Source organism: Homarus americanus, unplaced genomic scaffold (genome assembly GCF_018991925.1).
Source record: "Homarus americanus isolate GMGI-L3 unplaced genomic scaffold, GMGI_Hamer_2.0 scaffold28, whole genome shotgun sequence".
NCBI lineage: Eukaryota > Metazoa > Arthropoda > Malacostraca > Decapoda > Nephropidae > Homarus > Homarus americanus.
The window spans coordinates 5,875,130-5,901,629 of record NW_024742238.1 but is presented as its reverse complement, the minus strand read 5'-3'; the positions used below and the strand labels follow the sequence as shown (position 1 = coordinate 5,901,629).

Sequence of the window (26,500 nt, the reverse complement as noted above, 5' to 3'; positions counted from 1 at the left end):
CGACTTTATCTGATTACCAAAAGTTCAGTCATTTACACACGCAGTTAAGACCTATATAATTTTATACGAATTTTAAAGGAATATTTTTTTGTTTAATATTATTTAATAAATGGAGTTTGTTTGTTATTGTTAAAGATGATTAATGAGTGATAGATGTGGGTAGATTAATAATGCTGTTGTTGTTGTCATTGTTGTTGTTGTTGTTGTTGTTATTGTTGTTGTTGTTGTTGTTGTTGTTGTTGTATGGTAGTGATGGTTGTTGTTGTTATTATTATTATTATTATTATTATTATTATTATTATTATTATGTTCTCCAGATACACACACACACACACACACACACACACAAGAGAGAGAAACGCCAGCCGCCCCAAACAAACCCACGGCGTTGAAGTGACGTTCTTGAGGCGTTAAGTTATGCAGAAAGAAAGTTACTTGAGGAGGTCAATCTGTGGTCGCCTCCAGCAGGTGGGTCTCTTCTGTATACTCCTGACGAAACTACCTGTAAACCCAACTTGGTATACCACCCACACCTAAGGCTTCAAGTATACTCACTTTAGTATACCTTCCATTGTGCCTATTCATGAGGAAAAAGTCTACTTCACCCTCACCCCCTCCCCCCCCTCATCATACTCCTCGTCTCCGGGCAAGGGGGGGAGGGGTCAGTGGTAGGGGGAGGGGGGAGTAGGGATTTAGCTTCTAATTAGTGAGGATCAGATGATTTGAAGCAAGTGTTGATATGGAGATTCGAACCAGTGACCCCAATAATATAGTTTCGGACAAATGAACCCAGTAATATGAGACGTGAGTTACTGGGTCATTTAGTGTTTCGAAAATGTAAAACCAGTATTACGAAAATGTGATGCAGTTCGGACCAGTTGATCCAGCATTATGAAGCTTTACTTGGTCATGTGAAATACCCGACAAGTGAACCAGTTACATTGGGTCATGATCAGCTTCAGTGGATAATGTGAAGCTTCGAATCAGCACAAAAAAAAAAGAATCTGGCAGCATGAAGCCTTGTTTATGAACGTCAGCTGTACCCTAACCTAACAAAGACGATTATGTACTTATTATCTATATGTCACCTTTGACCTTTCATATTTACCTGCATCCAACAATAAACAATGTATACAGGTGTGCAGGTACAAATACAGGTACAGTAATCAACAGGTACAGCGGTCTTCAGGTACAGCAATCACCAGGTACAGCGGTCTTCAGGTACAGAAATCACCAGGTACAGCAGTATGATGCGTTTCCTTGAACTAGATACAGGAGACTCACTCCTCCTCTCTGCTGTAACCCGAACAAGCAAATACAGCCACTGTAATCATCTTCTGTAACAATCATCCACCTAAACCAGAGTTGAAAAGAAGACTCCCTAATCACCTGTTATTGATTGGACAGTCAGTGGGTAATCCAATCATTCATGTAACAGGTATGACCCTCAGTTATGTAATCTCCAGTTAAGGAAGTACAGCTGTGATGTTTTGTAACGACACTCTCACGTAATCCAGTTTATGAGGGGAATACCTAATCTCGTGTTACCGATTGGCCAGTCAGAAAGTGTTCCAGTCATGCCTTATATGTGCAGTTTCATCAGAGGTAAACTTGCTGCCTAACGCCGGGCAAAAACAGGAGTCCGAGTGAAGGTGCGTCCAATAACCTTACTTAAATTTAGACTCTAATTTTTGTTTTACATCAGAATATCTTAAAAAAAGGCGAGGGGGGAGGGAGTTTTTAAACATTTTAACCTACATAGTTACTCTGTTAATCCTCGTACCTATGTTAATAAATATAAAAATTTGAGGTTAAATTAGGTTATATAAGGTCATTATTATTAGTATAGGCAAGTTAGATTCCAATTAACAAATGTTTAAAATGGATTGAAATGGTTATATTTGTGTACCTGTGTGGTTGTCTGGGTGTGGTGAGCTATGCAGGCTTAGACAGACGATACATATATATATGCAATACCTGTGTTGAAAACGAATACGGGGAATGTTGCATCTATTTTCTGCAATAACCTGTAATTGAAGCGTCTGGCCGATGCAACACGCAAATAACGGATCGAGACAACAGAGGGTCGAGTGTGTTGGTGTGTTGGTCATTGCTCACACCGAAGCTGAAAGTGATCCGGTACACCAGTTGTTGGCAGGTTATTGCAGTGTAGTAATGCAATAGGCTGGACTCCTCCCCTTGTCTGACCTCAGCCTGCCCTCCCCCCCCCTCTCTCTCTCTCTCTCTCTCTCTCTCTAGTTCGAACCATTCTTGTAAGAGTTCGAACCAGTCTTGCTAGGGTTCAAAGCTCTGAGATCGTTTACATATTCCACTAGGCTGTTGACCCGAGTGACAGTCATTATCACATTATAACTCACAAGAAGAAAATAAAAATATCTTACAAAATCCAGACAAATTGGCGATGATTCGAAGCAACATTGTTAGAATAGACGCAAGTTTGATTAAGACACAGACAGACAAAACCAGATTTAGAGAATATAAACCCTGGAACTTAATAACATTCTTCATATTATTAACTCAAAAAAAACATCAATATTGACTTTGAGATTAATGAAGTAATCTATAAACTTAACAATAAAATCCCAAAAGAATAAGACTCGAAGCTTGAAAATTAAAAAAAAAATATAATCAATGATATATACAGTAAGTTGACTTTATAGTTACTGATAGATAGATGAGGCTTATAAAACTGAAGGAATGTTTGACTTGAATATAAAGGGTTGAGGAACAAGTTGGGTTAAGTGAGGGAAGTGAAAGTGAGCAAAGGTACATGACCCGTCCAGCCTCCCTCCCTACCTAGTACCTACCTCCTCTCCCTACCTAGTACCTACCTCCCCTCCCTACCTAGTACCTACCTCCCCTCCCTACCTAGTACCTACCTCCCCTCCCTACCTAGTACCTACCTCCTCTCCCTACCCTCCTACCTCCTCTCCCCTACCTAGTACCTACCTAGGCCCTACCTAGTACCTACCAGTACCCTACCTCCCTCTCCCCTACCTAGTACCTACCTCCCTCCCCTACCTCCCTCTCCCCTACCTCCTCTCCCTACCTAGTACCTACCTCCCCACCCAGCACCCACCTCCCCACCTAGCACCCACCTCCCACCTAGCACCCACCTCCCTCCCTACCTAGTACCCACCTCCCTCCCCTACCTAGTGCACCTCCCCTCTCACCTAGGCACCCACCTCCTCACCTAGTACCCACCCTCCCACCTAGGCACCCACCTCCCTACCTAGTACCTACCTCCCCTCCCTACCTAGTACCCACTCTCACCCAGCATCCACCTCCTCTCCCTACCTAGTACCTACCTCCTCACCTAGCACCTCCACCCACCTCACACATTCTCTCTCTCACCATAATACTGCATGGTTATTACCTCGTGACACTCTGTAGTGCTACTTAATTCAACACACACACACACACACACACACACACTATCCAATCTAGAGACTTAAAACAACTCAATCCTAATCACAAACAGCTCACAAAGAATCGAATCCTCTTCATTCTATGTATGTTTCAAAACCTCCAATCATCATCATCATCATCATCATCATCATCATCATCATTCATTATATCCATCTATTATTCATCTCAGACTTTTCAACCACAAAGGATTGAAGTCTGATAAAAACAAAAGTTATTATAATTTGAGGTTGTTGATGCATCTATACACGAGGGTTTGAGTTGTGCACAATAGACCTGAAGGAGGGAGGGGTGTGTGTGTGTGTGTGTGTGTGTGTGTGTGTGTGTGTGTGTGTGTGTGTGTGAGAGAGGGGGGAGTAGATTGTGAAGATTTAAGAAAGAAAGAAAGGAAGAGACAGAAAAAGAATAGAGAAAAGAGAGAGAGAGAGAGAGAGAATTAAAGACAATAAAAACATAAATATAGAGTTAGAGAATAGAGATAGAGATAGAGAGATATAGAAACTAGACAACATCGCCTGAGGACACATAGCTCTAGCCTGCCCTGTATACACTTGACCACGAAGGTAAACGCCTCATGTAAAACACAAAAGGTTAACCTAAACTTAACAAATGCCCTAAAATGTTGAAAGTAGCAGGAGTTAAAACTAACCAATGCCCTAAAAAGTATCAAAAGTAGATCAGGTTACTTAAACTTAAATCACGTCAAAAAGTATCAAAAGTAGGTCGTTACTTAAATTTTGAAGTCATGTTGTAGTATATTTTATCAGGTCACAAAAAGTGCCATAGAAGTAAAGTCATGTGATCTACTTATAAAACGGCCGTAGCTACAGAGATACAAGGTTGAAGCACGTATATATATGGTATTCTATAATTCTAAGTATTCAAAAGTATCTGCAATTTTATGAATATTCGTAAGTATATCTAAGTAATTTTATGTAAGTGAATATATTTGTTTTTAAAAGTCTCTGTGATACATTGCGATTTATTTGGCTTTTAAATGTTCCAATAATGTTAATGTTATATTTACTTCCTTTTAAAAGTTCCTGAAGTGCATTGTAATATTTCTAGCTCTTTTAAACGTTCCAATAATGTGCTGTGTCATTTTGTATACTGTACCTTCTATTTGAAAGTTCCAATTGTAAAAATATCATGAACAAGTTCTTTTAAAAGTTCCAGTAATGTGTCAATAATGCACTGCCTCATACACAACCCCTTTCGACACTTTTAATACACCATCATAATATATCCAACTCATTTTAAAAGTTCCAATAATATACACTCACATAAACAATACTTGCATGTTCCAATATTTTTTCCCTTACAAGAAATCTACTAATCTAAACCTCCCAACAACTTCTCTTAAAAAGTTCCAATAATATACACTCACATAAACAATACTTGCATGTTCCAATATTTTTTTCCACCTTACCAAGAAATCTACTAATCTAAGCCTCATCACTTCTCTAAAAAGTTCAATAATATACACTCACATAAACAATACTTGCATGTTCCAATATTTTTCCACCTTACCAAAAGAAATCTACTTATCTAAGCCTCCCATCAACTTCTCTTAAAGTTCAATAATAAACCCCATCGACTATTCAATTCTACTTATCATTACGTGTAAAAAATAAATAAAATATAAACTGTTTATAAGAAGTCACTACAGACACAAATATATATAAAAAGAAAGTATTGTTGTTTTATCAGTAAACCCAGATCGGCATGACCATAACGAACACACACACACACATATATATATTTTCAACACCTTTTAAAAACTGTGAATGAGTCAGACATTTTTAGTTTACCTTTTGAAATATTTTTGAACGACAGGTAAAACAGATGTCAACAAAAGCCGCCATCTTGGTTTATGCGTTGAAAATATGCTGGTTGATGTCGGGATAATATTTGGTTTTAATTTAATGAGGTGAGGTGAGGTGAGGTGAGGTGAGAAGGAGTAAGGTGAAGGTGAGGTAAGGTGAGGTGAGGTGAGGTGAGGTGAGGTGAGGTGATGCACAGTGGGTAAGGACTGATTTTCTTAGTAACACAGACAAGGACTTCTTGTGTGTGTGTGTGTGTGTGTGTACTGTACCTGTTCTTGGTAACGTGAGTGAGTTGTTGGCACCATGCAGGTTTCTTTCTTTCTTTCTTTCTTTCTTTCTTTCTTTTCTTTCATCACATTTATTTCTTCTTTTTTCCTCTTCCTTCTCTCCTCTTCTTTCCTTCCTTCTTCACCTCCTCTGCATTCTCCCTTTCTACCCCGTCCATCCTTCCCCCTCCCCTCCACCCCTCCATGCTCCCCACCCCTTCCTTCCTCCCCACCCCTCCACGCTCCTCACCCCTTCCTCCCCCTCACCCCTCCACTCCTCCCTTCCCCTCCCCTCCACCCCTCCATGCTCCCACACTTCCCTCCCCCTCACCCCTCCATGCTCCCCACCCCTTCCCTCCCCTCACCCTCCACGCTCCTCACCTCTCTCACCTCCCTGTCCTCTGTATCTTCTTATACCCTCCTCCTCCCCTCCTCCCCTCTTCCCTCTGTCCCTCCTCCTCTTCCCTCCTCCTCTTCCCTCTGTCCCTCCTCCTCCGTGCCGTCTCCTCACCTCTCCCTGACCTCTCTAACCCTCCGCCTTCCCTCACCTTCTCTCCTGTTCTTCCTTTACCCTCCGTCTTTACTCTCACTCTTCTCTTCATCTCCTTCCTCTTCTCTCCTTTATATATGTCGTGTTTATTCTTCTTTTCCTTCCTCTCCTTCCCTACTTCCTCCTCCTTCTCCATCTCTAATTTATCTTTTATATTGCTTCTTTCTTCTCGCTTATTCTTCCTTCTTCCTTTCAATCTTCTTCCTTTCTCTCTCATTTCACCTCACTTCCCCTCCACCTCAGGTTTTTCATCCCTGTGTTCACTTTTTGGCCAGCCAGAGGGGGGGAGGAGGACTTGTGGGAGGGCAGGGAATAGAAGGAGAAGGAGATGCGAGGGTGAAGGAGGAATAGAGAAGGAGAGGAGAAGGAAGGAGGAGAAGATTAGGAGTAATGATTAGTAGGAATCTTAAGCAAACAATGTGTATTTGCTCGAAACAAGGCTAATGCAGTACTTGTCTACAAAAGTGTTAGTTACAAGACTAGCGAGGTCATCCTAAAACTATATCTTGCCTGAGACCACACCTGGATTACGCAGTTCAGTTCTGGTCACCGTATTACAGAATGGATATAGAATCCTTGGAAAGAATTCAGAGGAGAATGACAAGACTAATCCCGGGCATTAGAACCTTGAGTACAGAGACAGGTTAGCACTAATCTACACTTTGAGAGACGTAGAGGAGGGCGATGATCGAGGTGTATAAATGGAAGTCAGGGCCAAACAAAGGGGGACAATACAAAGGTACTCAAACATCCAACCAGGAGGCGAACTCGTAACAATGCTTTTAAATTAGACAAATTAGATTTAGGCGCGAAATGGGTAAACACTGGTTTGGAAATAGAGTAGTGGACGAGTGAACAAGTTACCAAATAACATCATTAACTCAAATACGCTGGATAGCTTCAAACACAGGTTGGGTGGATATATGAACAACTCAGTATGGACCAAGCCGCTGCAGTTTCCTCCATTCTTATGTTGGGGGAGAAGTGAGGAGGCGGGAGGGGAGGAGGAAGGAGGAGGAGAGGCTGGTGATGATGATGGAGGGAGGAATGCAGACGTGGGAGGAGGAGATGGTGGTAGTGGTAGTGTGGGTGGGTGGGGGTGGTAGGTGATCACGTCACCACCCCCACCACCTCCACCACTCCTTTTTACCACCATCACCTCTAACCACTCCTTTCTATCACTATCACCAACACCTCACACCAATACCAACACCCTCACCATCACCAACACCATTTTACGAGTTTCATTAAACCCGGAAATAAATAATAATAATAATACTATATATAAGATTTTTTAATATATTCCTATGTTAATTTACTGAGGTTCTTCTTAATTCTGTGTTGTATTCATTGCCCCTGGTACAGTGTCTGGAGTGTAAGCGATCAGTGAATAAGATACTCAAGTTCTTGTCAGTTTGTCGCTGTTGTGTAGTGTTGGTGAGGATGTAAGTGTCTCGTGTGTTCTGGGTGAGTGTCCTGTGTCTAGGGGTGAGTGTCTCGTGTCTAGGTGAGTGTCTCTGTGTGTGGTGAGGTGTCTCGTGTCTAGGTGGTGTCTCGGTCCAGTGTGAGTGGCTCGGTCTAGGTGAGTGTCTCGTGTCTAGGGTGAGTGTCTCGTGTCTAGGGTGGAGTGTCCTGTGTCTAGGGTGAGTGGCTCGTGTCTGAGGTGAGTGTCTCAGTCTAGGTGAGTGTCTCGTGTCTAGGTGAGTGTCTCGTGTCTAGGTGAGTGTCTCGTGTCTAGAGTGGCCTGTGTCTAGGTGAGTGTCTGTGTCTAGGGTGAGTGGCCAGTTCAGGTGAGTGTCCTGTGTCTAGGTGAGTGTCTCGTGTCTAGGTGGAGTGTCTCGTGTCTAGGGTGAGTGTCTCTGTGTCTAGGTGGAGTGGCCTGTGTCTAGGTGAGTGTCTCTGTGTCTAGGTGAGTGGCTCAGTTCAGGGGTGAGTGTCTCGTGTCTAGGTGAGTGTCTCGTGTCTAGGGTGTGAGTGTCTCGTGTCTAGGGTGAGTGTCTCGTGTCTAGGGTGAGTGTCTCGTGTCTAGGTGAGTGTCTCGGTCTAGGGTGAGTGGCTCGTGTCTAGGGTGGAGTGTCTCTGTGTCTAGGTGAGGTCTCGTGTCTAGTGGAGTGTCTTGTGTCTAGGTGAGTGTCTGTGTCTTGGGTGAGTGTCTCGTGTCTAGGTGGAGTGGCTCGTGTCTAGGGTGAGTGTCTCGTGTCTAGGTGAGGTGGCTCGTGTCTAGGTGAGTGTCTCGTGTCTAGGTGAGTGTCTCGTGTCTAGGTGGAGTGTCCGTGTCTAGGTGAGTGTCTCGTGTCTAGGGTGAGTGTCTCGTGTCTAGGTGAGTGTCTCTGTGTCTAGGGGTGAGGGCTCGTGTCTAGGTGGGAGTGTCTCGTGTCTAGGTGAGGTTCTGTGTCTAGGGTGGAGTGTCTCGTGTCTAGGTGAGTGTCTCGTGTCTAGGGGTGAGTGGCTCGTTCAGGTGGAGTGTCTCGTGTCTAGGGTGAGTGTCTCATGTCTAGGTGGAGTGTCTCGTGTCTAGGTGAGTGTCTCGTGTCTAGGTGAGTGTCTCGTGTCTAGGTGGAGTGTCTTGTCTAGTGAGTGTCTCGTGTCTAGGTGAGTGTCTCGTGTCTAGGGTGAGTGGCTCGTGTCTTGATAATTGTGTCGTTTATCTTCGACATGATGGAGAAGAAACAAGAAGAACAAGAACAATAATAAGAACAAGAACAACACAATCAGGAGCACCGTCATCACCCACAATCACTCCACAATCACCCACAATCACGTCTCTTGTGGCAGAGTCTTGCAGAAGGTACTGGGGATGAGACCGTATGAGACAACAATAGACCATACATCACACTTCAGGACCATCAGCCCATTAAAGAGTGATGGAAACTCACCCTCAACAACAGTCGTTCATCAGCCCTAAACCACCGGGTTGAAAAGGTAAACATTGAACCACGTGTTTTTTTCCCGCCAAAATAACCAACTGTGATGATCTATGACTTCCGGGATAGAAGGTCATATGTGTTTGTGTCCCATAAATTTGTCAATATAACACAAACATCTTACTGTTCATAATTGTAAAGCATCGCCACCATTAACACCCTCACTATCACCCTCACCATCACTATCACCAACACCATCACCAACACCACTCACAAGGTCAAAGGTCAAGGTCACTGTATCTTACAAATAAACACAGAAACTTTACATTAATTTACAGTAACTAACATTAATACTATTCATCTAATATATACAGTACATTCCTCCACATCCATCCATCCATGTATATCAAACTAACATTAACTACTTCCTATAATACTTTTCTCTCACCACGTTCATATATTAATTTCAAAGTCATTATAAATCACTACTGTTTAATAGACAATCATTTTATCATCACATATTAGAACACACAAACACATTGTCTTGCCCTTCCAATATATCAAATATCTAAATCAGAGGAGACGTCAGGTGTTAGACAGGTGTAAACATAGACGTCAGGGGTAGTTGTGACAGGTGTTAGACAGGTGTACACATAGGAGACGTCCAGGTAGGTGACATGTGTTAGACAGGTGTACACATAGGGAGACGCCAGTAGTTGTGACAGGTGTTAGACAGGTGTTCAGGGGCCCTGACCAGATTTGAGACAGGAGTTAGCAGGGGTATCAGAGAACATGGCCAGACTTATGACGGGTGTAGAGGGATTCTGGCCAGTCTTACCTGCAGACGTGGCCAAATCTAACCAGGTAGGTGGAGGAGGAGGAGGGAGAGGAGGAGGTTCACTGACATCACCCTGACATAACTTCTTCAGGGTCAATGTACATGAAGTTACCATAATAATACATATATACAATACAATAATACATATAATAATACACAATAACCTTTCCTTAAACACAAAAAAAATAATAAGCTCTAAACTGTTTGGTCGAGACTGGGAGACTGGTGGGAAAGAGGTAAGTGAACTGTGTGCTAGAGACTTGTAGACTGGAAGCTGGACTGGTCGCTGGACTGGTGCGGACTGGTGGACTGGTCGCTGGACTGGTGCTGGACTGGTGGATGGGTCGCTGGACTGGTGGACTGGGTTATCGGAATGGACGGGGTTGGAGGGGGGTGACTGTACTGGGTGAAAGTGAAACTGGTGGTGGCTGGGGGAGTAGAGGAGGGGGAGACTGGGGAGGAGGGAAGAGCGAGGAGGGGAGGAGCGAGGAGGAGGAGGAGGAGGTAGTAACCCTGAGTCACCTTCCACAGGTCCTGACACACACACATACACACACACACACACACACACACACACACACACGGAGGAAAATTTCTCATCCAAGCATAAAAGACGTGTGTGTGTGTGGTGTGTGTGTGACTGCCAAGAGGTGATCCCACGCGATAACAAAACACATCTAGCTTCCTGGCGTTCCTCTGTTCATAAAACCGTCCTGTCACCCCACAGCCTGTTAGATAAACTCATTCTCCAGTCAGTGAAAGAGAAAGGACGAAAATGTATAAGACATTAAAATAGACATGTAGAAAGTGGATTAAAATGGGCGAAAGTTATTTAGATAGTGATAGAAATGTCCAAATCTAACAGAAAATGGTATAGAAATTGTTGGAAATATATTAAAAAAGTGAAAGAGTATTGTAAATTGTAGAAAGAAAAGAAAGGTTGGAGGAGTATTAGAAAGTAAAATGATGGCTATTGAGAGGAAAGAGGAAAGACGGGTTACCTTGGTCAGAGGTCAGCCAATGCCAGCCAGGTCACTCTAGGTCAGTACAGGCAGTCTCTAGATCACCATTTGGTCAGTTCAGTTCATGCTTGCCAGTTCAGTACGACCCCAGGACTGACCAGGTCAAATTAAGGCAGTCTAGGTCACCTTAATCAGTCCAGTACAACCTAGGTCAAAGCAGGTCGGTCCAGATCAGGTCAGTTCCAGTTGACCCCGAACACCAGGAAGCAAAGGGGAAAGTTGCAGAAGAAGAGGAGGAAGGGAGAAGAGGGAGGGGTGGGAGGAGGTGGGAGGAGGGGGAGGTGGAGGAATGGGGAGAGGGAGGGAGGAGGAAGGACCAGGGAAAAAGAAGAATAGGGAAGGGGAGGAATGGGGAGAAGGGGAGGAATGGGGAAGGGGAAGAAGAGGAGAGGAGAACGGGGAAGAGAAGGAGGAACAAGATAATATATATAGAAGAGAATGAGAACGCAGAGGGAGGAAGGAGAGAAAGGATTGAAAAAGGAGGAGAAGGAGGAGTTGTATGAAGTAGGAATAAGAAGAGGAGGAGACAGAAGAGGAAGAGATAAAGAAAGTGGTGATAGAAGGAGGAGAGAAGAAGAAGAAGAAGAAGTAGTGAAAGAAAAGGAAGAGCAGAGGAAAGTTGAACAAAATGAAGAAATGAGAGAGAGAGAGAGAGAGAGAGAGAGAGAGAGAGAGAGACACCCACCCTCCCTGCCTAGCAACACAATATCAACCCACATCCAAGCCAAGCCCCACCCCATAGGACGGAAACCCTCATTACTATCCCACAGCAATAGTGACCTTGTCGACCTCCACATTCACACAAGAGAGAGAGAGGGGGGTTAGGAGTAATGACCTTTACGTCTCTGTGGTTGACCTTAAACTGCAGTCTGGGTGAACTACATGACCAAGGTACGTGGTGGCGGCCATTGCTGCAGCTCAGGTCACATGTTCAAGGAGGGGGAGGAGGGCCATGTTAACTATAAATAAAGTTTTTAGGGGTTTTATCTGCACACACACACACACACACACACACACACACACACACACACACACACATACACACACACACACACACACACACACACACACACACACACACACACACACACACACACACACATAGGTAAACTGATGCTTCCTGGCTCTCTCTCTCTCTCACAGGAGCCGACAGGACCTTGGCTACTCCTTGAACTCCTGGTCAAGTTTCTAAAGCTAAATTATCCTTGAGAAAATGTTATTACCTGTACTCACCTGTTGGTCTATCTATCTATCTATCCGTGTGTGTGTGTCACCTGAAGGACAGCTCTACCACTTGTTACCTGGCACTTGACTCTTGTGGTGAGGAACGGGGTGAAGGAGGGGTGAAGGAGGGAGGGTGGAGGAGGGGGTGAAAGAGGGTCGATGGGAGGAGGGAAGGGGTAGGAGGGTCAGAGTATGACCTCTACACCCCTCTAAAAACACATACACTGACCCCCAATACTCAGGAGGTCGTCAGGAGGGAGGGAGGGTCCTCAGGGGTCGTCAGGAGGGGGGAGGGTCGTCAGGAGGGGGTGGGAGGGTCGTCAGGGGAAGGGTAGTTATCGTCTACAGATATAAACAAGTTGTCTACAGTAACTACCATCATACTGAAGGTACTGTTTACACCTTTTTGGTTCTGTGGTCGTGAGGGCGTGTGTGTGTGTGTGTGTGTGTTTGTGTGTGTGTGTGTGTGTGTGTGTGTGTGTGTGGGGGGCCAGAATTACCCACAAGTACCGAGGCTGTCAGTTTTTACTCTCCTTCTCCCCTCCTTCCCTTCCCTGTCCCTCTTTCCCTCCTTTTCCTCCTTTTCTCCTCTCCTTCCTTCCCTCTCCATAACTTTTCCTCTTCTCCCCATCCCATACACACACACACATACACACACATACACACATACACACATACACACATACACACACACACACAATCCATACACTCCCCAGCACTTGTCAAACACCTTTCTCACCGCTGGTAAATAAATCACCCTGGCGCTAATAAACACCCTGGGAGGGAGCAGGAGAGGAGGAAGGAGAGACAGGAGGGAGAGAGGCAGACAGGGAGGCAGGAGACAGGGAGAGGAAGAAAGGGAAGAGGCACGGAGGAAGGGAGAGACAGGGGAGGAGAGAGGGCAGACAGGGAGGGAGAGAGGCAGACAGGGAGGCAGGGAGACAGGAGAGAAGAAAGGGGAAGAGGCAGGGAGGAAGGGAGAGACAGGGAGGGAGAGAGGCAGACAGGGAGGGAGAGAGGGAGGCAGGGAGACAGGGAGAGGAAGAAAGGGAAGAGGCAGGGAGAAGGAGAGACAGGAGGGAGAGAGGCAGACAGGAGGGAAGTACTTGGAGGTTGCTTTCACTGCATCACAACATGGTCGCAAAGAGTCAAGTCTAGCCACCATCACCACTACCACTATTACACCACTACCACTACCACTATTCCACCACTGTACCGCCACCACTACCACCATCACCACTACCACCATCACCACTACCACTATTCACCACTACCACCACTACCCCTGCCACCACTACCAGCATCACTACCACCACTACCACCACTAGGAACCTGTGGGCCGAGTCACCCCATATTACACCAACTGAGGTTTACGAAAGACGTTTGGTAGAGAGAGAGAGAGAGAGAGAGAGAGAGAGAGAGAGAGAGAGAGAGAGAGAGAGAGAGAGGGGGGGAGGACTGCTGCACCTCACCTCAGAATCAACACTTGGAGGAAAATTAATAAATAGTAAGAAAAAATAAGAAGGTAAAAATATGACTGTGTGTGTGTGTGTGTGTGTGTGTGTGTGTGTGTGTGTGTCATGCTGGTGGACATGTCAACAAAAGATCTAGTCTCTCTCTCTCTCTCTCTCTCTCTCTTGCCCTGTCTTTGTTGTTCCTTCCTTCTCTCATTCTTCTATCTCCCTTTGTCCTCTCCTCTCACCTTCCTCACCTCCGATATTTTCACACACTTCGTCCTTTCCACTTCCTTCCTTCCTTCCTTCTTTCTTTCTTCTTTCCTTCCTTCCCTCCATTCTTCCTTCTCGTGTCCTTCTCTCATTCAAATACGCTTATAAATCTACGCCACCTACTTTCCCTACTTCCATACACATACGCTTTCACCTACTTTCCCTACTACACATCTACGCCACTACTTTCCCTACTTGCCCTTCCTCAACTGAGAGACGCAAATCAGTCAATGTTTATAGGTTTTTATGACACCTCAAGTTGACACAGTCTCCAGGGAAAAGGATGTAGTGGTGTCAGGTTTAGTGGTGTCAGGTTTAGTGGTGTTAGGTTTAGTGGTGTCAGGTTTACTGGTGTCAGGTTTAGTGGTGTCAGGTTTAGTGGTGTCAGGTTTAGTGATGTCAGGTTTAGTGGTGTTAGGTTTACTGGGTCAGGTTTAGTGATGTCAGGTTTACTGGTGTCAGGTTTAGTGGTGATAGTTTAGTGGTGTTAGGTTTAGTGGTGTCAGGTTTACTGGTGTCAGGTTTAGTGGTGATAGGTTTAGTGGTGCCAGGTTTAGTGGTATCAGGTTTAGTGGTGTCAGGTTTAGTGGTGTCAGGTTTAGTGGTGTCAGGTTTACTAGTGTCAGGTTTAGTGGTGTCAGGTTTAGTGGTGTCAGGTTTAGTGGTGTCAGGTTTAGTGGTGTCAGGTTACTGGTGTCAGGTTGGTCAGGTTTACTGGTGTCAGGTTTAGTGGTGTCAGGTTTAGTGGTGTCAGGTTTAGTGGTGTCAGTTACTGGTGTCAGGTTTACTAGTGTCAGGTTTAGTGGTGTCAGGTAGTGGTGTCAGGTTTACTGGTGTCAGGTTTACTAGTGTCAGTTTAGTGGTGTCAGGTTTAGTGATGTCAGGTTTAGTGGTGTCAGGTTTACTAGTGTCAGGTTTAGTGGTGTCAGGTTTAGTGGTGTCAGGTTTAGTGGTGTCAGGTTTAGTGGTGTCAGGTTTACTGGTGTCAGGTTTACTGGTGTCAGGTTTACTGGTGTCAGGTTTAGTGGTGTCAGGTTTAGTGATGCAGGTTTAGTGGTGTCAGGTTTAGTGGTGTCAGGTTTAGTGGTGTCAGGTTTAGTGGTGTCAGGTTTACTGGTGTCAGGTTTTGGTGTCAGGTTTACTGGTGTCAGGTTTAGTGGTGTCAGGTTTAGTGATGTCAGGTTTAGTGGTGTCAGGTTTAGTGGTGTCAGGTTTAGTGGTGTCAGGTTTTAGTGGTGTCAGGTTTACTGGTGTCAGGTTTACTGGTGTCAGGTTTACTGGTGTCAGGTTTAGTGGTGTTAGGTTTAGTGGTGTCAGGTTTAGTGGTGTCAGGTTTAGTGATGTCAGGTTTAGTGGTGTCAGGTTTAGTGGTGTCAGGTTTAGTGGTGTCAGGTTTAGTGGTGTCAGGTTTAGTGGTGTCAGGTTTAGTGGTGTCAGGTTTAGTGGTGTCAGGTTTACTGGTGTCAGGTTTACTGGTGTCAGGTTTAGTGGTGTCAGGTTTAGTGGTGTCAGGTTTAGTGGTGTCAGGTTTAGTGATGTCAGGTTTACTGGTGTCAGGATTTAAGTGTAAAATTTTCTGATTAATATGTGTGTAAAAGTCAAGGGCGTTCGTGAGCTCAGAAGATCGATGGTTATGACGTCATGGCCGTTCTCCTAATGAAACCCGGATGTGACGTCACTGAATTCTTGAAGGATGGATATGACGTCAGGTTCGAGATGACGTCATGGAATATATCATTTTTTTAGGGTAGAGGTAAAAATTAAAATTTCGGAACCTAACCTAGCCTAACCTAACCAAACTTAACCTAACCTACAAGGTGAACAAGCACCCTTCTCTTTACCTGGTTAATAAGTAAATGTTTTTTATGAGTTGGTTGTGAATTGGCTATTACTTGGTTGTGAGTTGGTTATGGGTTGGTTGTGAGTTGTAGTTTTATGAGTTTATGGATTATAAGTTGTAATTTTATGAGTTGTAATTTATGAGTTGTAGTTTTATGAGCTGTAATTTATGAGTAAGACTCATTATTGTACCTCCTTGACCAGCTGGGGAGTGGAGGAAGTATCCGATTACTTCACACTAACCAAACAAGAAAAAAATAACACCTCGATTTTCCCTCACGGTTCTCATATAACATTCTTTTATTTTCCGTCTAATTATCTTTTCAACTTCTTTTAAGGTAAATTTCTATTTTTTCCCTAAATGGGGAAATTTGCCTTTATCATAGAATTCCCGCCAATTTTGTACCTAATATGGAAGCTTGTCAAATCGGAGCCATCCTGACTGTGGGTGTGTTCGAATGGCTGACTCCAATTCAATAAACCTAATTTTCTTTTACGATCTCATAACATATTTTTTTCGATTCTTTCAAGGTAAAATTGATTCCTTCCTGCATTGTTTTTTCTTTCATTAATACTCAAGCTTACCTTCATCTGAGCCATCCGGACAATCGATGTAGCCGTCTCCAACATTGACCAGAGGCACGCATTGAGACGAGTTAGACCTGCATGGCTGTTCTAGCGACAGGTCACACCCAAACTCCGTGCTCTCCGCTGTGGGGCAAGAGAATTGATTGCTTAATATAGATAGATAGATAGAATTATCAGACTCGTGTAGTAATAATTTATCAATAATCACCTTTATACTGCCAACAAAAGACTAATCTGTGTCAACATTCATTATTAAACAAAAAAAAAATTAATTCTTTCTTTCGTTCAGACTTGAATGGCGTGAGAAATGGACAAGGTGAAATGAGGGCGGGGTGTTGAAAGTGAATTAATATTATGTTTATATACCTAGAGAGAGGGGGGGAAAGGAGACAGGAAGGAGAGAGAGAGGGTAAGAAAAGAGGGAGAGAAAATGCAATGAATGATTCGTAGTTTGAGATAATAATAATAATAATAATAATAATAATAATAATAATAATAATAATAATAATAATAATAAATAATAATAATAACAATAATTTACTGAATCTATCTATCTTGGTTTGTGTCTGTGAGAGAGAGAGAGAAAGAGATAGAGAAATAGAGAGAGAAGGAGAGAAAAAGAGAAAACAGAAAAAATGAGACTAACAGACAAACACACTCCACACACCCCTCCCCTTCCCCCCACAAACAAAAACAATGAACAAAAAATCCCCCCTCTCTCACCCCCACCAAAATAACACGACAGAAATAATCTCAAACTCCAACTTCCTCACATACAACCAAACCACAACCAAACCATAACTAATAATAATAAAGATCTCAATGAAGACAAAGTACCCTGTGCCCACCGACGCGTACCCACACACTTTGACGCTATACCCACCAACAAGAAGTGTGAGGGGGCAAGAAAGGTAGAAAAAAAATGACAATAATAATAATAATTCGACCTGGATTCAGACAGTAAATCCGGATTCAAGTCAAGGCGAACGGGCGAGGAGACTGTATCAACAAGAGCTGCACCATTACCACCACTACCCTACCCCTTGTCCAGTTGACGGAATGACCACGCCCTAATGACTACTACTACTTATTACTACTATTACTACTACTACTACTTACTACTACTTACTACTACTGCTACTATCATCAATATTATCATTAGGCAACAAGAACGAATTTGAGTCCCCTTAGGAATTAGACTAGCACACACACACACACACACACACACACACACACCAGCTGTTAAGTTCTGAGAGATTCAACACTAAGGCAAAACAGACAGACAGACAGACAGCAAAATAGACAGGAAGAGACGTACTGTTTATCTCTGTTTTTTCTCCTGTTGTTGTTGTCCCTTATTGCTGTTTTTCGTCCCAATTTCTGTTAGTTTATAGTCAAATTAAAACAGTCCCGTTGTGATGCCATATTCTGTTGTTACTCTATAGCCCCATTAAAACAGTCCCGTTGTGGTACCGTTGTTCCTAATTGACGTGTTCCGTATACAGGTGTGACAGTGATACACACTCAACCTGTCTTAATTACAGGTGAGACCCCGCACGCCCCTAAGGTCTACCTGTCAGTGAGGGTATGAAAGGCGTGGGGGCGTGTGGGGGCGTGTGAGAGAATACGGGCGTAGAATGAAGGAAAGAGAAGAGACAAGAGTGAGAGATTGTGCAATGAAAGAGAGAGGAACAGGAGGAACAATAATAATAAAGGAAAGCAACAAACGATAATAATAATAATAATAATAATAATAATAATAATAATAATAATAATATCCTACAAGTCATTTCTACCACCTTCATCTATAATACCTGTACACACACACACACACACACACACACACACACACACACACACACACACACACACACACACACCACAATCAAAGGGTTAATTAGCTGTCAGGGCATTGCGTCACGAAGGTCACAGCAGGTAAGAACAGGTGTGTGTGACGGTGGTGGTAATCTTACCTTGGTTTACCTGAGGATGGGCCAATCCACCAAGGTGAGGTAACAAAAGGTGTGTGTGTGTGCCCTGTGTGTGTATGTGTGTGTGTGTGCGTGTGTGTGTGTGTGTGTGTGTGTGTGTGTGTGTGTGTGTGTGTGTGTGTGCCTACATCAATCGTGGACGGCTCAGTCATTTCTATATCTAACTGCTCCACCGTCCACCTCTCTACCCCTCCCCACCTATCCCCCTATCCTCCTCCCCTCCAGACTAACCAATTCCACCCCTTCTTTCTCCCCCTTCCACCCGTATTCTCCCTCCCCTTCCACCCGTATTCTCCCCCTCCCCTTCAATCTCCTCTTCTCCCCCCCTTCCCCTTATTCTCCCCCCCTTCCACCCTTATTCTCCCCTCCCCTTCCCCTTTTATTCTCTCCCCCCTTCAATCTCTTATTCTCCCCTCCTCCCTTCCACCCCTTCTTCTCCCCCCTTCCCCTTATTCTCCCTCCCCCCTTCCACCCCTTCTTCCCCCTTCCTTATTCTCCCCTTCCACCCTTATTCTCCCTCCTTCCACCCCTTCTTCCCCTTCCTTATTCTCCCCCTCCCCCTTCCAATTCCTTCCCCTTATTCTCCCCCTCCCCTTCCAATTCTTCCTTCTCCTTCCACCCTTATTCTCCCCCTCCCCTCCCCCTTCCCGGTCAATGCATCACCTTGGCCCAACACTCGGCTGACCACACCCAAACACGTCTTATTTTTCGGCTGGGTATTATTACAAAACATCTTGGGCATCAGGTGTGGTTGCGTTAGTCAGCCCAATACCTGCCGCCTTAGCTGACGTAACTGATCTTTCTTATCGTATGTGTGTGTGTGTGTCGTGAGAGGGTTATATTTCTCATTTTCGTTTTATATTTATTTATTGAGGAAGGATGGGTGTGTCTCTCTCTCTCTCTCTCACCATTTCCTTCTCAACAGCAAATACACAAACACACCGTACCAAATCACCACGAATACAGCAAAAATACAGAGGGGAGGATCCAAGCTAAACTAACTATGAGGAGAGTTACAGGAATACAGTGCCAAAATACAGAAGATCTCAGAATACATAAACTTTATAAATATGACCCCGATTACAGAATGAAGATTACAATAGTCACTTTATTATTTTAGGGATACCATAATTACAGCATAACCAAAGACTACAGGGTTAGAAAGTTACAGCAATCACCTGTATCAATCCCTTGTAATCTTAATAGACGATACAGAGCATTACAGTTACAACAGTCGGTTATATACATCCAAAGTTACAGTAATACAACACCGCATTACAAATAAACAAACCATAACGATTACAGGAAATTACAGCACAAGTTTTCAAGGTATAAACAAACGCCTACAAATACATACACTACAGCACCAACAGGTTACAGTAAAGAAACAAACTACAGCAGGATCTACCAGGTAAGAAATACAGAGGCTGTACCCAGGTCACAGGTACAGTGTAATTATGGGTAGATTACAGGTACCGCAGAGCATCAGGTCAAGAGGTGAGAGAGAGAGAATGAACGGGACACATACACATAACACACGCATACATATACTGTATATACTGTACATACATACATACATACATACATACATACCAGGAAGTATTGAGGATCAGGAAGGAGAAGAAGAAGAAGAAGAAGAAGAAGAAGAAGAAGAAGAAGAAGAGTAATTACCCCCCCCTTTGCACCAGTGGATTACGAACGTCAGAGATGAAATAATTCAATAAAAAAAGCGAGAGGAAGAGGAAGTGAATAATAAGTGACATAGTAGAGAGACGGAAATGATGATGATGATGATGATGATAATGATGATAATGATGATGATGATGATGGTGATGATGATGGTGATAATGATGATGATGATGATATTTATACCAAAAGAATTATTACAATGATTATACTTTTACTACTACCACTACTACTACCACTACTACTACTACTACTACTACTACTACTACTACCACCACCACCACTACTACTTCACCCCCCCCCCGCCCCTAGGTGACTGTCTCAAGGCACTCCTGCTACGCTACGGTTCTTGACGATTTAGGCAAAGACACAGTTACTGAAAGGGTTGTAGGTCACGGCAGGTATCACCAGTCTACCAGTCACATCACACAGTCTTTACTTACCACTTCATCTATCTCCACTCACCCCCCCCCCTCAGTTATTTCTAGTTAGTTGTGCACCTTAACTGTTTGATATGCGAGGTATTGCCATTGCGTATTTTTTTTTTTTTTTGGGGGGGGGTATTTTTACTTATTTAATTGGTTATGTTTACGTATTTTATGTTAATCTTATTCGTAATTTGGGTTTTTTGTCGGTTATTTGTTGATTAGTTGAGTTTTTATATTATTTCGCGTTTATTTACATTATCTACATAAGTATTTATTATTTCCACGTATTTATCCCTGATTTCACACGTTTTCGTTCTTATTTCACACGTTTGCCAGTACCTCACTTATTTCCAGTTCAATGCACGTAGTTACACCGTTATTTCACCCTGAATGACTGTTCCAGGTGACCGAGGAATGTTTGTTGACCTGAGATCTGCTGACTCATCGTTTGTATACAGAAGACGGATTCATATGCGGATTATATGAACTTTATGAGAACGGAGGCCAAATAATACCATAGGTTGTCTGTACTGATTTTGGGGGGTAATTAAGTTATTAGTAATTATATGAATGAAATTAAATTGAACTACACACACACACACACACCCACACAACTATACACACACACAACCATACACACACACAGCCATAACCACACACACACACACAACCATAACCACACACACACAAACACACACAGGCTGTCCTAAGTGGAAAATGTGTCTTCAGGTAACTCGTGTGTGTGTGTGTGTGTGTGTGTGTGTGTGTGTGTGTGTAGGGAAAGAGTTTGAGAGAGAGGGGAAGGAAGAAGAGAAGGAACAGAAGGAAGGGGGGGGCGGGAAGAGGAAGGGGAGAGGAGGAAGAGGTGACAATAAAACTGAACACGTGGTTGAAGTAATGAAACACGGGATGGGGGGGAGGGGTGAGGTAGTGACAGTAAACACCAGTACAGTTATGTTAATTGGTGGGCTGTTCCACCTCTTGAGCCCCCCACGCCACCACCACAGTACCACACCACCACACACACTACTTCATACCACCCACTATTATAACCCTGAAATAACCCATACTAAATATCCACTACAGCAATACACCAGTGAGTCAAGATAGTGCTAAGCCAGCTCACGTCTTCCCCTGGCGTCAATAAGGCCGCTAATCTCACATGTAAGAGAGGGAAAATGGTCTTATAAAACATTAGGTAGTAGGCAGCTACCAAACAGGGAGGTACTGCCACCTGGGAAGACATTGGAAGCGTAATGTGCTGTCTAATGGTAGACCCTGCTGCCATATAGCATAAAAAAGTTGTGACCAAGTCCCAGGTTGCTGATCTGACTTTCTGCCTCATTTACACACAATTGCAGGGTCTCAATTGTTTCTCTCACTTTGACAACACAACACAACACAACACAACACAACACAACACAACACAACACAACACAACACAACACAACACAACACAACACAACATATATTGTTTCTCACTCTTGATCTTTTCTTAAATGTTTGTATTTATTTATGGCTTTTTATCATTATTATTATTATTAATATATTTTCGCCCCCCAGGCCCCGATGTGGGTCAGTGACCCGTGCCCGGGTGGGCTAATCCACATTAAAAAATGTACGTATGTATGTATGTATGTATGTATGTACGAATGTATGTACAGTATGTATGTCTCCTCAGCAACCCAGCGTCCCGTGAGCGGCAGTGACCAGCACCTGGCTGACGCTTTTATTAGCCAACAACAATTTCTTGGCCAACATCAACACGGCTGATTAATTTTCTGGTCCACCGTGTGTGTGTGTGTGTGTGTGTGTGTGTGTGTGTGTGTGTGTGTGTGTGTGTGTGTGTGTGTGTGTGTGTGTGTAAAAGGAGAAACAGAAGTTAAGAGAGAAGAGAGTGTGAGAGTGAAAGAGAAACAGCGAAACAGATAAAAGATAAATAGAACAGATAGACACAGACACACACACACGGACGCCATTTAAATGAGGCGACGAGGGCGTGCATGATAAACAAGAAGCCGGCCACCCACACCTGTACCTGACTCGTGTTGCACCTGGCCACTGTGCTGAGGTTAGAGGGGTGACGTCATACAGGTAGAGTGGTGACGTCATGTATAGGTTGGAATAGTGATGTCATGCAGATAGTGGTGACGTTATACAGGTAGTGTGGTGACGTTATATAGATAGAATAGTGACGTCATGTAATTAGATTGGTGATGTCATAAAGGTAAAGTGATGACGTCCTACAAGTAAAGTGGTGACGTCATACAGGTATCGCGCAGGTAAGCAGGTCAGCCAGAACATTGGTATTGGACTCAACAACCTCCTCCTCCTCCTCGTTCTCTTCCTCTTTCTTCCCCTTCTCCTCCTCTTCCTCCTCCTTCCTTCTTCTCTTTCTCCTACTTTTCCTCCTCCTCTCTTCCTCTTCCTCCTCCTCTTTCTTCTCCTCTTCCTCCTACTTCTCCTCCTCCTCCTCCTCCTGTTGATCTGTTCTTTCTCTGAGGTAAATATAAAAACTTAAGAATATAACGACAAGTCATACAGTGATGTGGCGAGTATAACTGTCATCTATAATAACGAGAGAGAGAGAGAGAGAGAGAGAGAGAGGGGGGGAGAGAGAGAGAGAAGCCAGATAGGGCTAAGGCATTCTGGCTTTCACTCCCTAATAAGTTATATTAAATAAAATCTTCCTTAATCACAGCCCGTAAAAGGTCAGGTAATACCCCCCTCACTCCCTGCTGAGAGAGACAGAGTAAGAAAGAGACAGGGAAGAAACAGCAATATAAAGAACTAGCTAGAGAGACACATTCCTATTTTACCTACTATAATACTCAATATATATCTCATTGTTATCTTCATACTTATATCCGTTACGTCATTATATAAGCCAGAGATGTCCCCCACCCCTCCATTATAAATATAGAATGATACAGCTCCAGACACGCGAAGCTGAAGCTAACATGAGAATTATAAACCTCAGCGTGGGATAAATCTTTCGTCATGACCAAGCAAACACACACACACACGTACAATGACTTACATGTAGGTAAAAAAAAATACACACACACACACAAACACGGCGATAGCACCAAGGCTTACCGTGAAAATAGGACGAGTTACGTAATTAGAACAGAAAAATACACCAAAGAAACATTCAGCTGTTGACATACACGAAACAAAACAAATGACAGTCACCTAACGCCAATAGATGACTGAACTTGGCTGCTATCCTAGTTTTTTTTCTTTACCATCTCTATTACACCGTTTTCATACACGAATCAGGATAAAATATATATAAAAGGTGTCAGTTTAAATATAAAAAAGTCGTAAACGATAAATAAAAAACCATAATATAGAGACCAACTATAAACACAATCTAAAAAAAAACAATAAGTGACAGTAACTGGATGACAATAGACGACTGAACTTCCCCGCCGTCTTATTCTCTTCCCTCCAAACACCATCACGTCACATTGAATAGACAACCTAAGACTATAAAAGCCTCCAAAAAAGACTAATTGATATAAAAACAATAACAAAAGGTATAAAACAAAACTCTAACACATCAGTTAACGCGCCAAAAAAAAACAAAAGAGAATCATTCAAGACGTATAAATGATGACAGCACTGCAGCATCGGAACTCACTGAGAGAGAGACTCTTACTTAACTCTAACACCACCAGAGAGCGTTTTACAGCGTGACTTAAGAGCTTTAGAGAACCCAAGAACCAGGGTTGGTTTTTTTTTAGTCTTATGTGGCCTGACCGTCGAGAGAATTCGTGCGTGTAGCGTTGATGAGATGCGTGTGGAGGAGGAAGAAGAACAAGCCTTTCAATGACTCCTGTACGATGACGGGCACATGTACTTAGGTGAAGAGGGGAAGAGGAGGAGGAAGAAGAAGGAAGAGGAGGGGAAGGAGGAGGAAGAAGAAGGAAGAGGAGAGGAAGAAGGAGGAGGTAATGGGAAATATGATAAGAAAAAGAGGAGAGAGTGAAGGGAACGGATGGAGCAAGGGGGAGAGGAGAAGAATAGTAAGGAGGGGTAAAGGAGAGAAGAAATAAGGAGGAAAGGGAGAGAAAAGAGGAAAGAGAGGGGAGTAAGGATAGAGAGAAGCACACAAAGTAAAAGAGGATTGGACTCTCTCTCTCTCTCACACACACACACACAGATAACTCCAGGTTGGCGAGAAATGAGTTCAGGGTTACACTAATTACATTCTTCAGCCGTCTCAATTCCCTCATGAGAATACTGAATGAAAGTTGACATGAAACCATGAATTAAAACTAAATAGACACTATTATACTCTCTATAAAAGTATTATTTTATTTTATAGATAATATGTATAGATCCATTTATAAGACTTTGAGTTAGTGAATAAAATCTAAACCACTTTCATTATAATCGTTATTCTTTTTTTGTGGCGGCCAGGATAAAGATCAAATTAATCCCTCAATAAATAAAAAATAAGCTTTCATTCCCTTTATAAACAAACCATTAATCTCCCAAAACAATAAGAACATTTTACTTTATCTGCGTGACAAGAAACGACGCAGGGAGAATTAAGTACCAAGCTCTTAAATATCCTCCCGTCAAAAAAACAAAAGCCGCTCGAACAATAAGGGCACGAACAAAACAATGAGACAAAAGAGCATCACGTCACAAGGTCAGTGTTACGATCGACGTTATCTCACACCCCGATCACTTAGGCTCTTTCAATTCCTTATTTTTTTTACGACATTTATTACTTTTCACGGTGTCTATTTTTTTATTTATATATACGAGGTAATAAGTGAGAATACTTTGGATCACTATTTACTGTAGTTTTTAATTCAGATTCGTGTTGATATAGAGAGACGGACAGAGAGAGAGAGAGAGGGGGGGGAGGGGGGGACAAATACACACACAGACAGATGGAATGAAAGACACACGGACACGTACACGGACGGTTAAACAGATAAACGGAAGGACAGACAAACAGACACTTTAAGGACACAATAAAATAATAACTCTCACGAACAATAATAATTATAACCTTGTGAGACAGCGCTATGAAAATGTCTTCTACCATGTACGTGACTTACTGTATCTTAGGACGTGACACACACACACACACACACATACATACACACACACACACACACACACACACATAGCAGTCACGTCATCTCTCTCTACCTGGTGTTTATGTTCCTGGAATCATCGTTACGTCATAATTAGTGGTTTAAATGAAGTGGTTACCAAGAGATATTGGCTTGATCTGGGTCACCAAGGCAACCGTCTAGCATCCACTGGGTCACCAAGGCAACTAACTCCCAATAGCGTCCACCAGGTGTTGTAATGATGCTTGCCTGCCCTCCCTCCTCCCCATCCCCCCTCCCTCCTCCCCATCCCCCCTCCCTCTCATCTTCCCCCTCCTCTCTTCTCCATCACACTGCCTGTAGTAGCTCCTTTCTTCTCAATTAACACCTGTTGCTCCCACCTCTCACCTGTACAACCACCTCCACCTCTCCTTTCCCATAAGACGTGTGTGTGTGTGTGTGTGTGTGTGTGTGTGTGTGTGTGTGTGTGTGTGTGTGTGTGTGTGTGTGTGTGGGTGTGTGTGTGTGTGTTAGGTCTGAGTTATAGTTATCATCACTATTGTACTCTTGGTGATAATTACATATAGTTAACATTGTAGATTAATTACGGTATATATCTCATTAAGTTGTTGATATAATAAGTGTTACCTAAGTGTTACTTAAGTGTTACTTGAGTGTTACATGCAGTGATTTTTTTAAAACTCTCCTTCCTCTCCCTCTCTCCTCCCCTTTCTTTCCCCTCTCCCTCTCTCCTCCCCTTTCTTCCCCTCTTCCTCTCTCCTTAGTTAGTTAGTTACTCCCACTCCCTGGCCAGTCAAGAATAACATTACACAACATAATCAAAACAAAAAAACAACAAAAATCAACACAAAACAACAACAACAAAATCTAAACAATCAAAACAACAAAAATCAACAACAAAACTCAACATCAACAGACAATTGCCCCAACGAAATAGGTCTGTAGTTCAACCCGGAAACAGACAGCCTCCATGTTGGTCGTGTTTCCGTGCACCCTCACATTAACACCACCAACCTCTTGACTGGCTCTTCACCATCAATCACTATCATCATCCACCATCAACTCACTATCAAAGCTAAGACATAGTATTTCTACCCTTCAATTG

At 43.3% G+C, this 26,500-nt stretch overlaps 1 protein-coding gene across 1 annotated transcript in view; it reads right to left on the bottom strand.

Moving 5' to 3' along the window:
• The window catches only part of LOC121876567 (mucin-17-like), a 115,447-nt gene that overhangs the window by 78,709 nt on the left and 10,238 nt on the right, over positions 1-26,500 (bottom strand). The window contains exon 2 of the mRNA XM_042381768.1: positions 16,189-16,314. Within this exon, the coding sequence (XP_042237702.1) occupies positions 16,189-16,314 (126 nt within the window). The remainder of the gene's footprint in view (positions 1-16,188; positions 16,315-26,500) is intronic.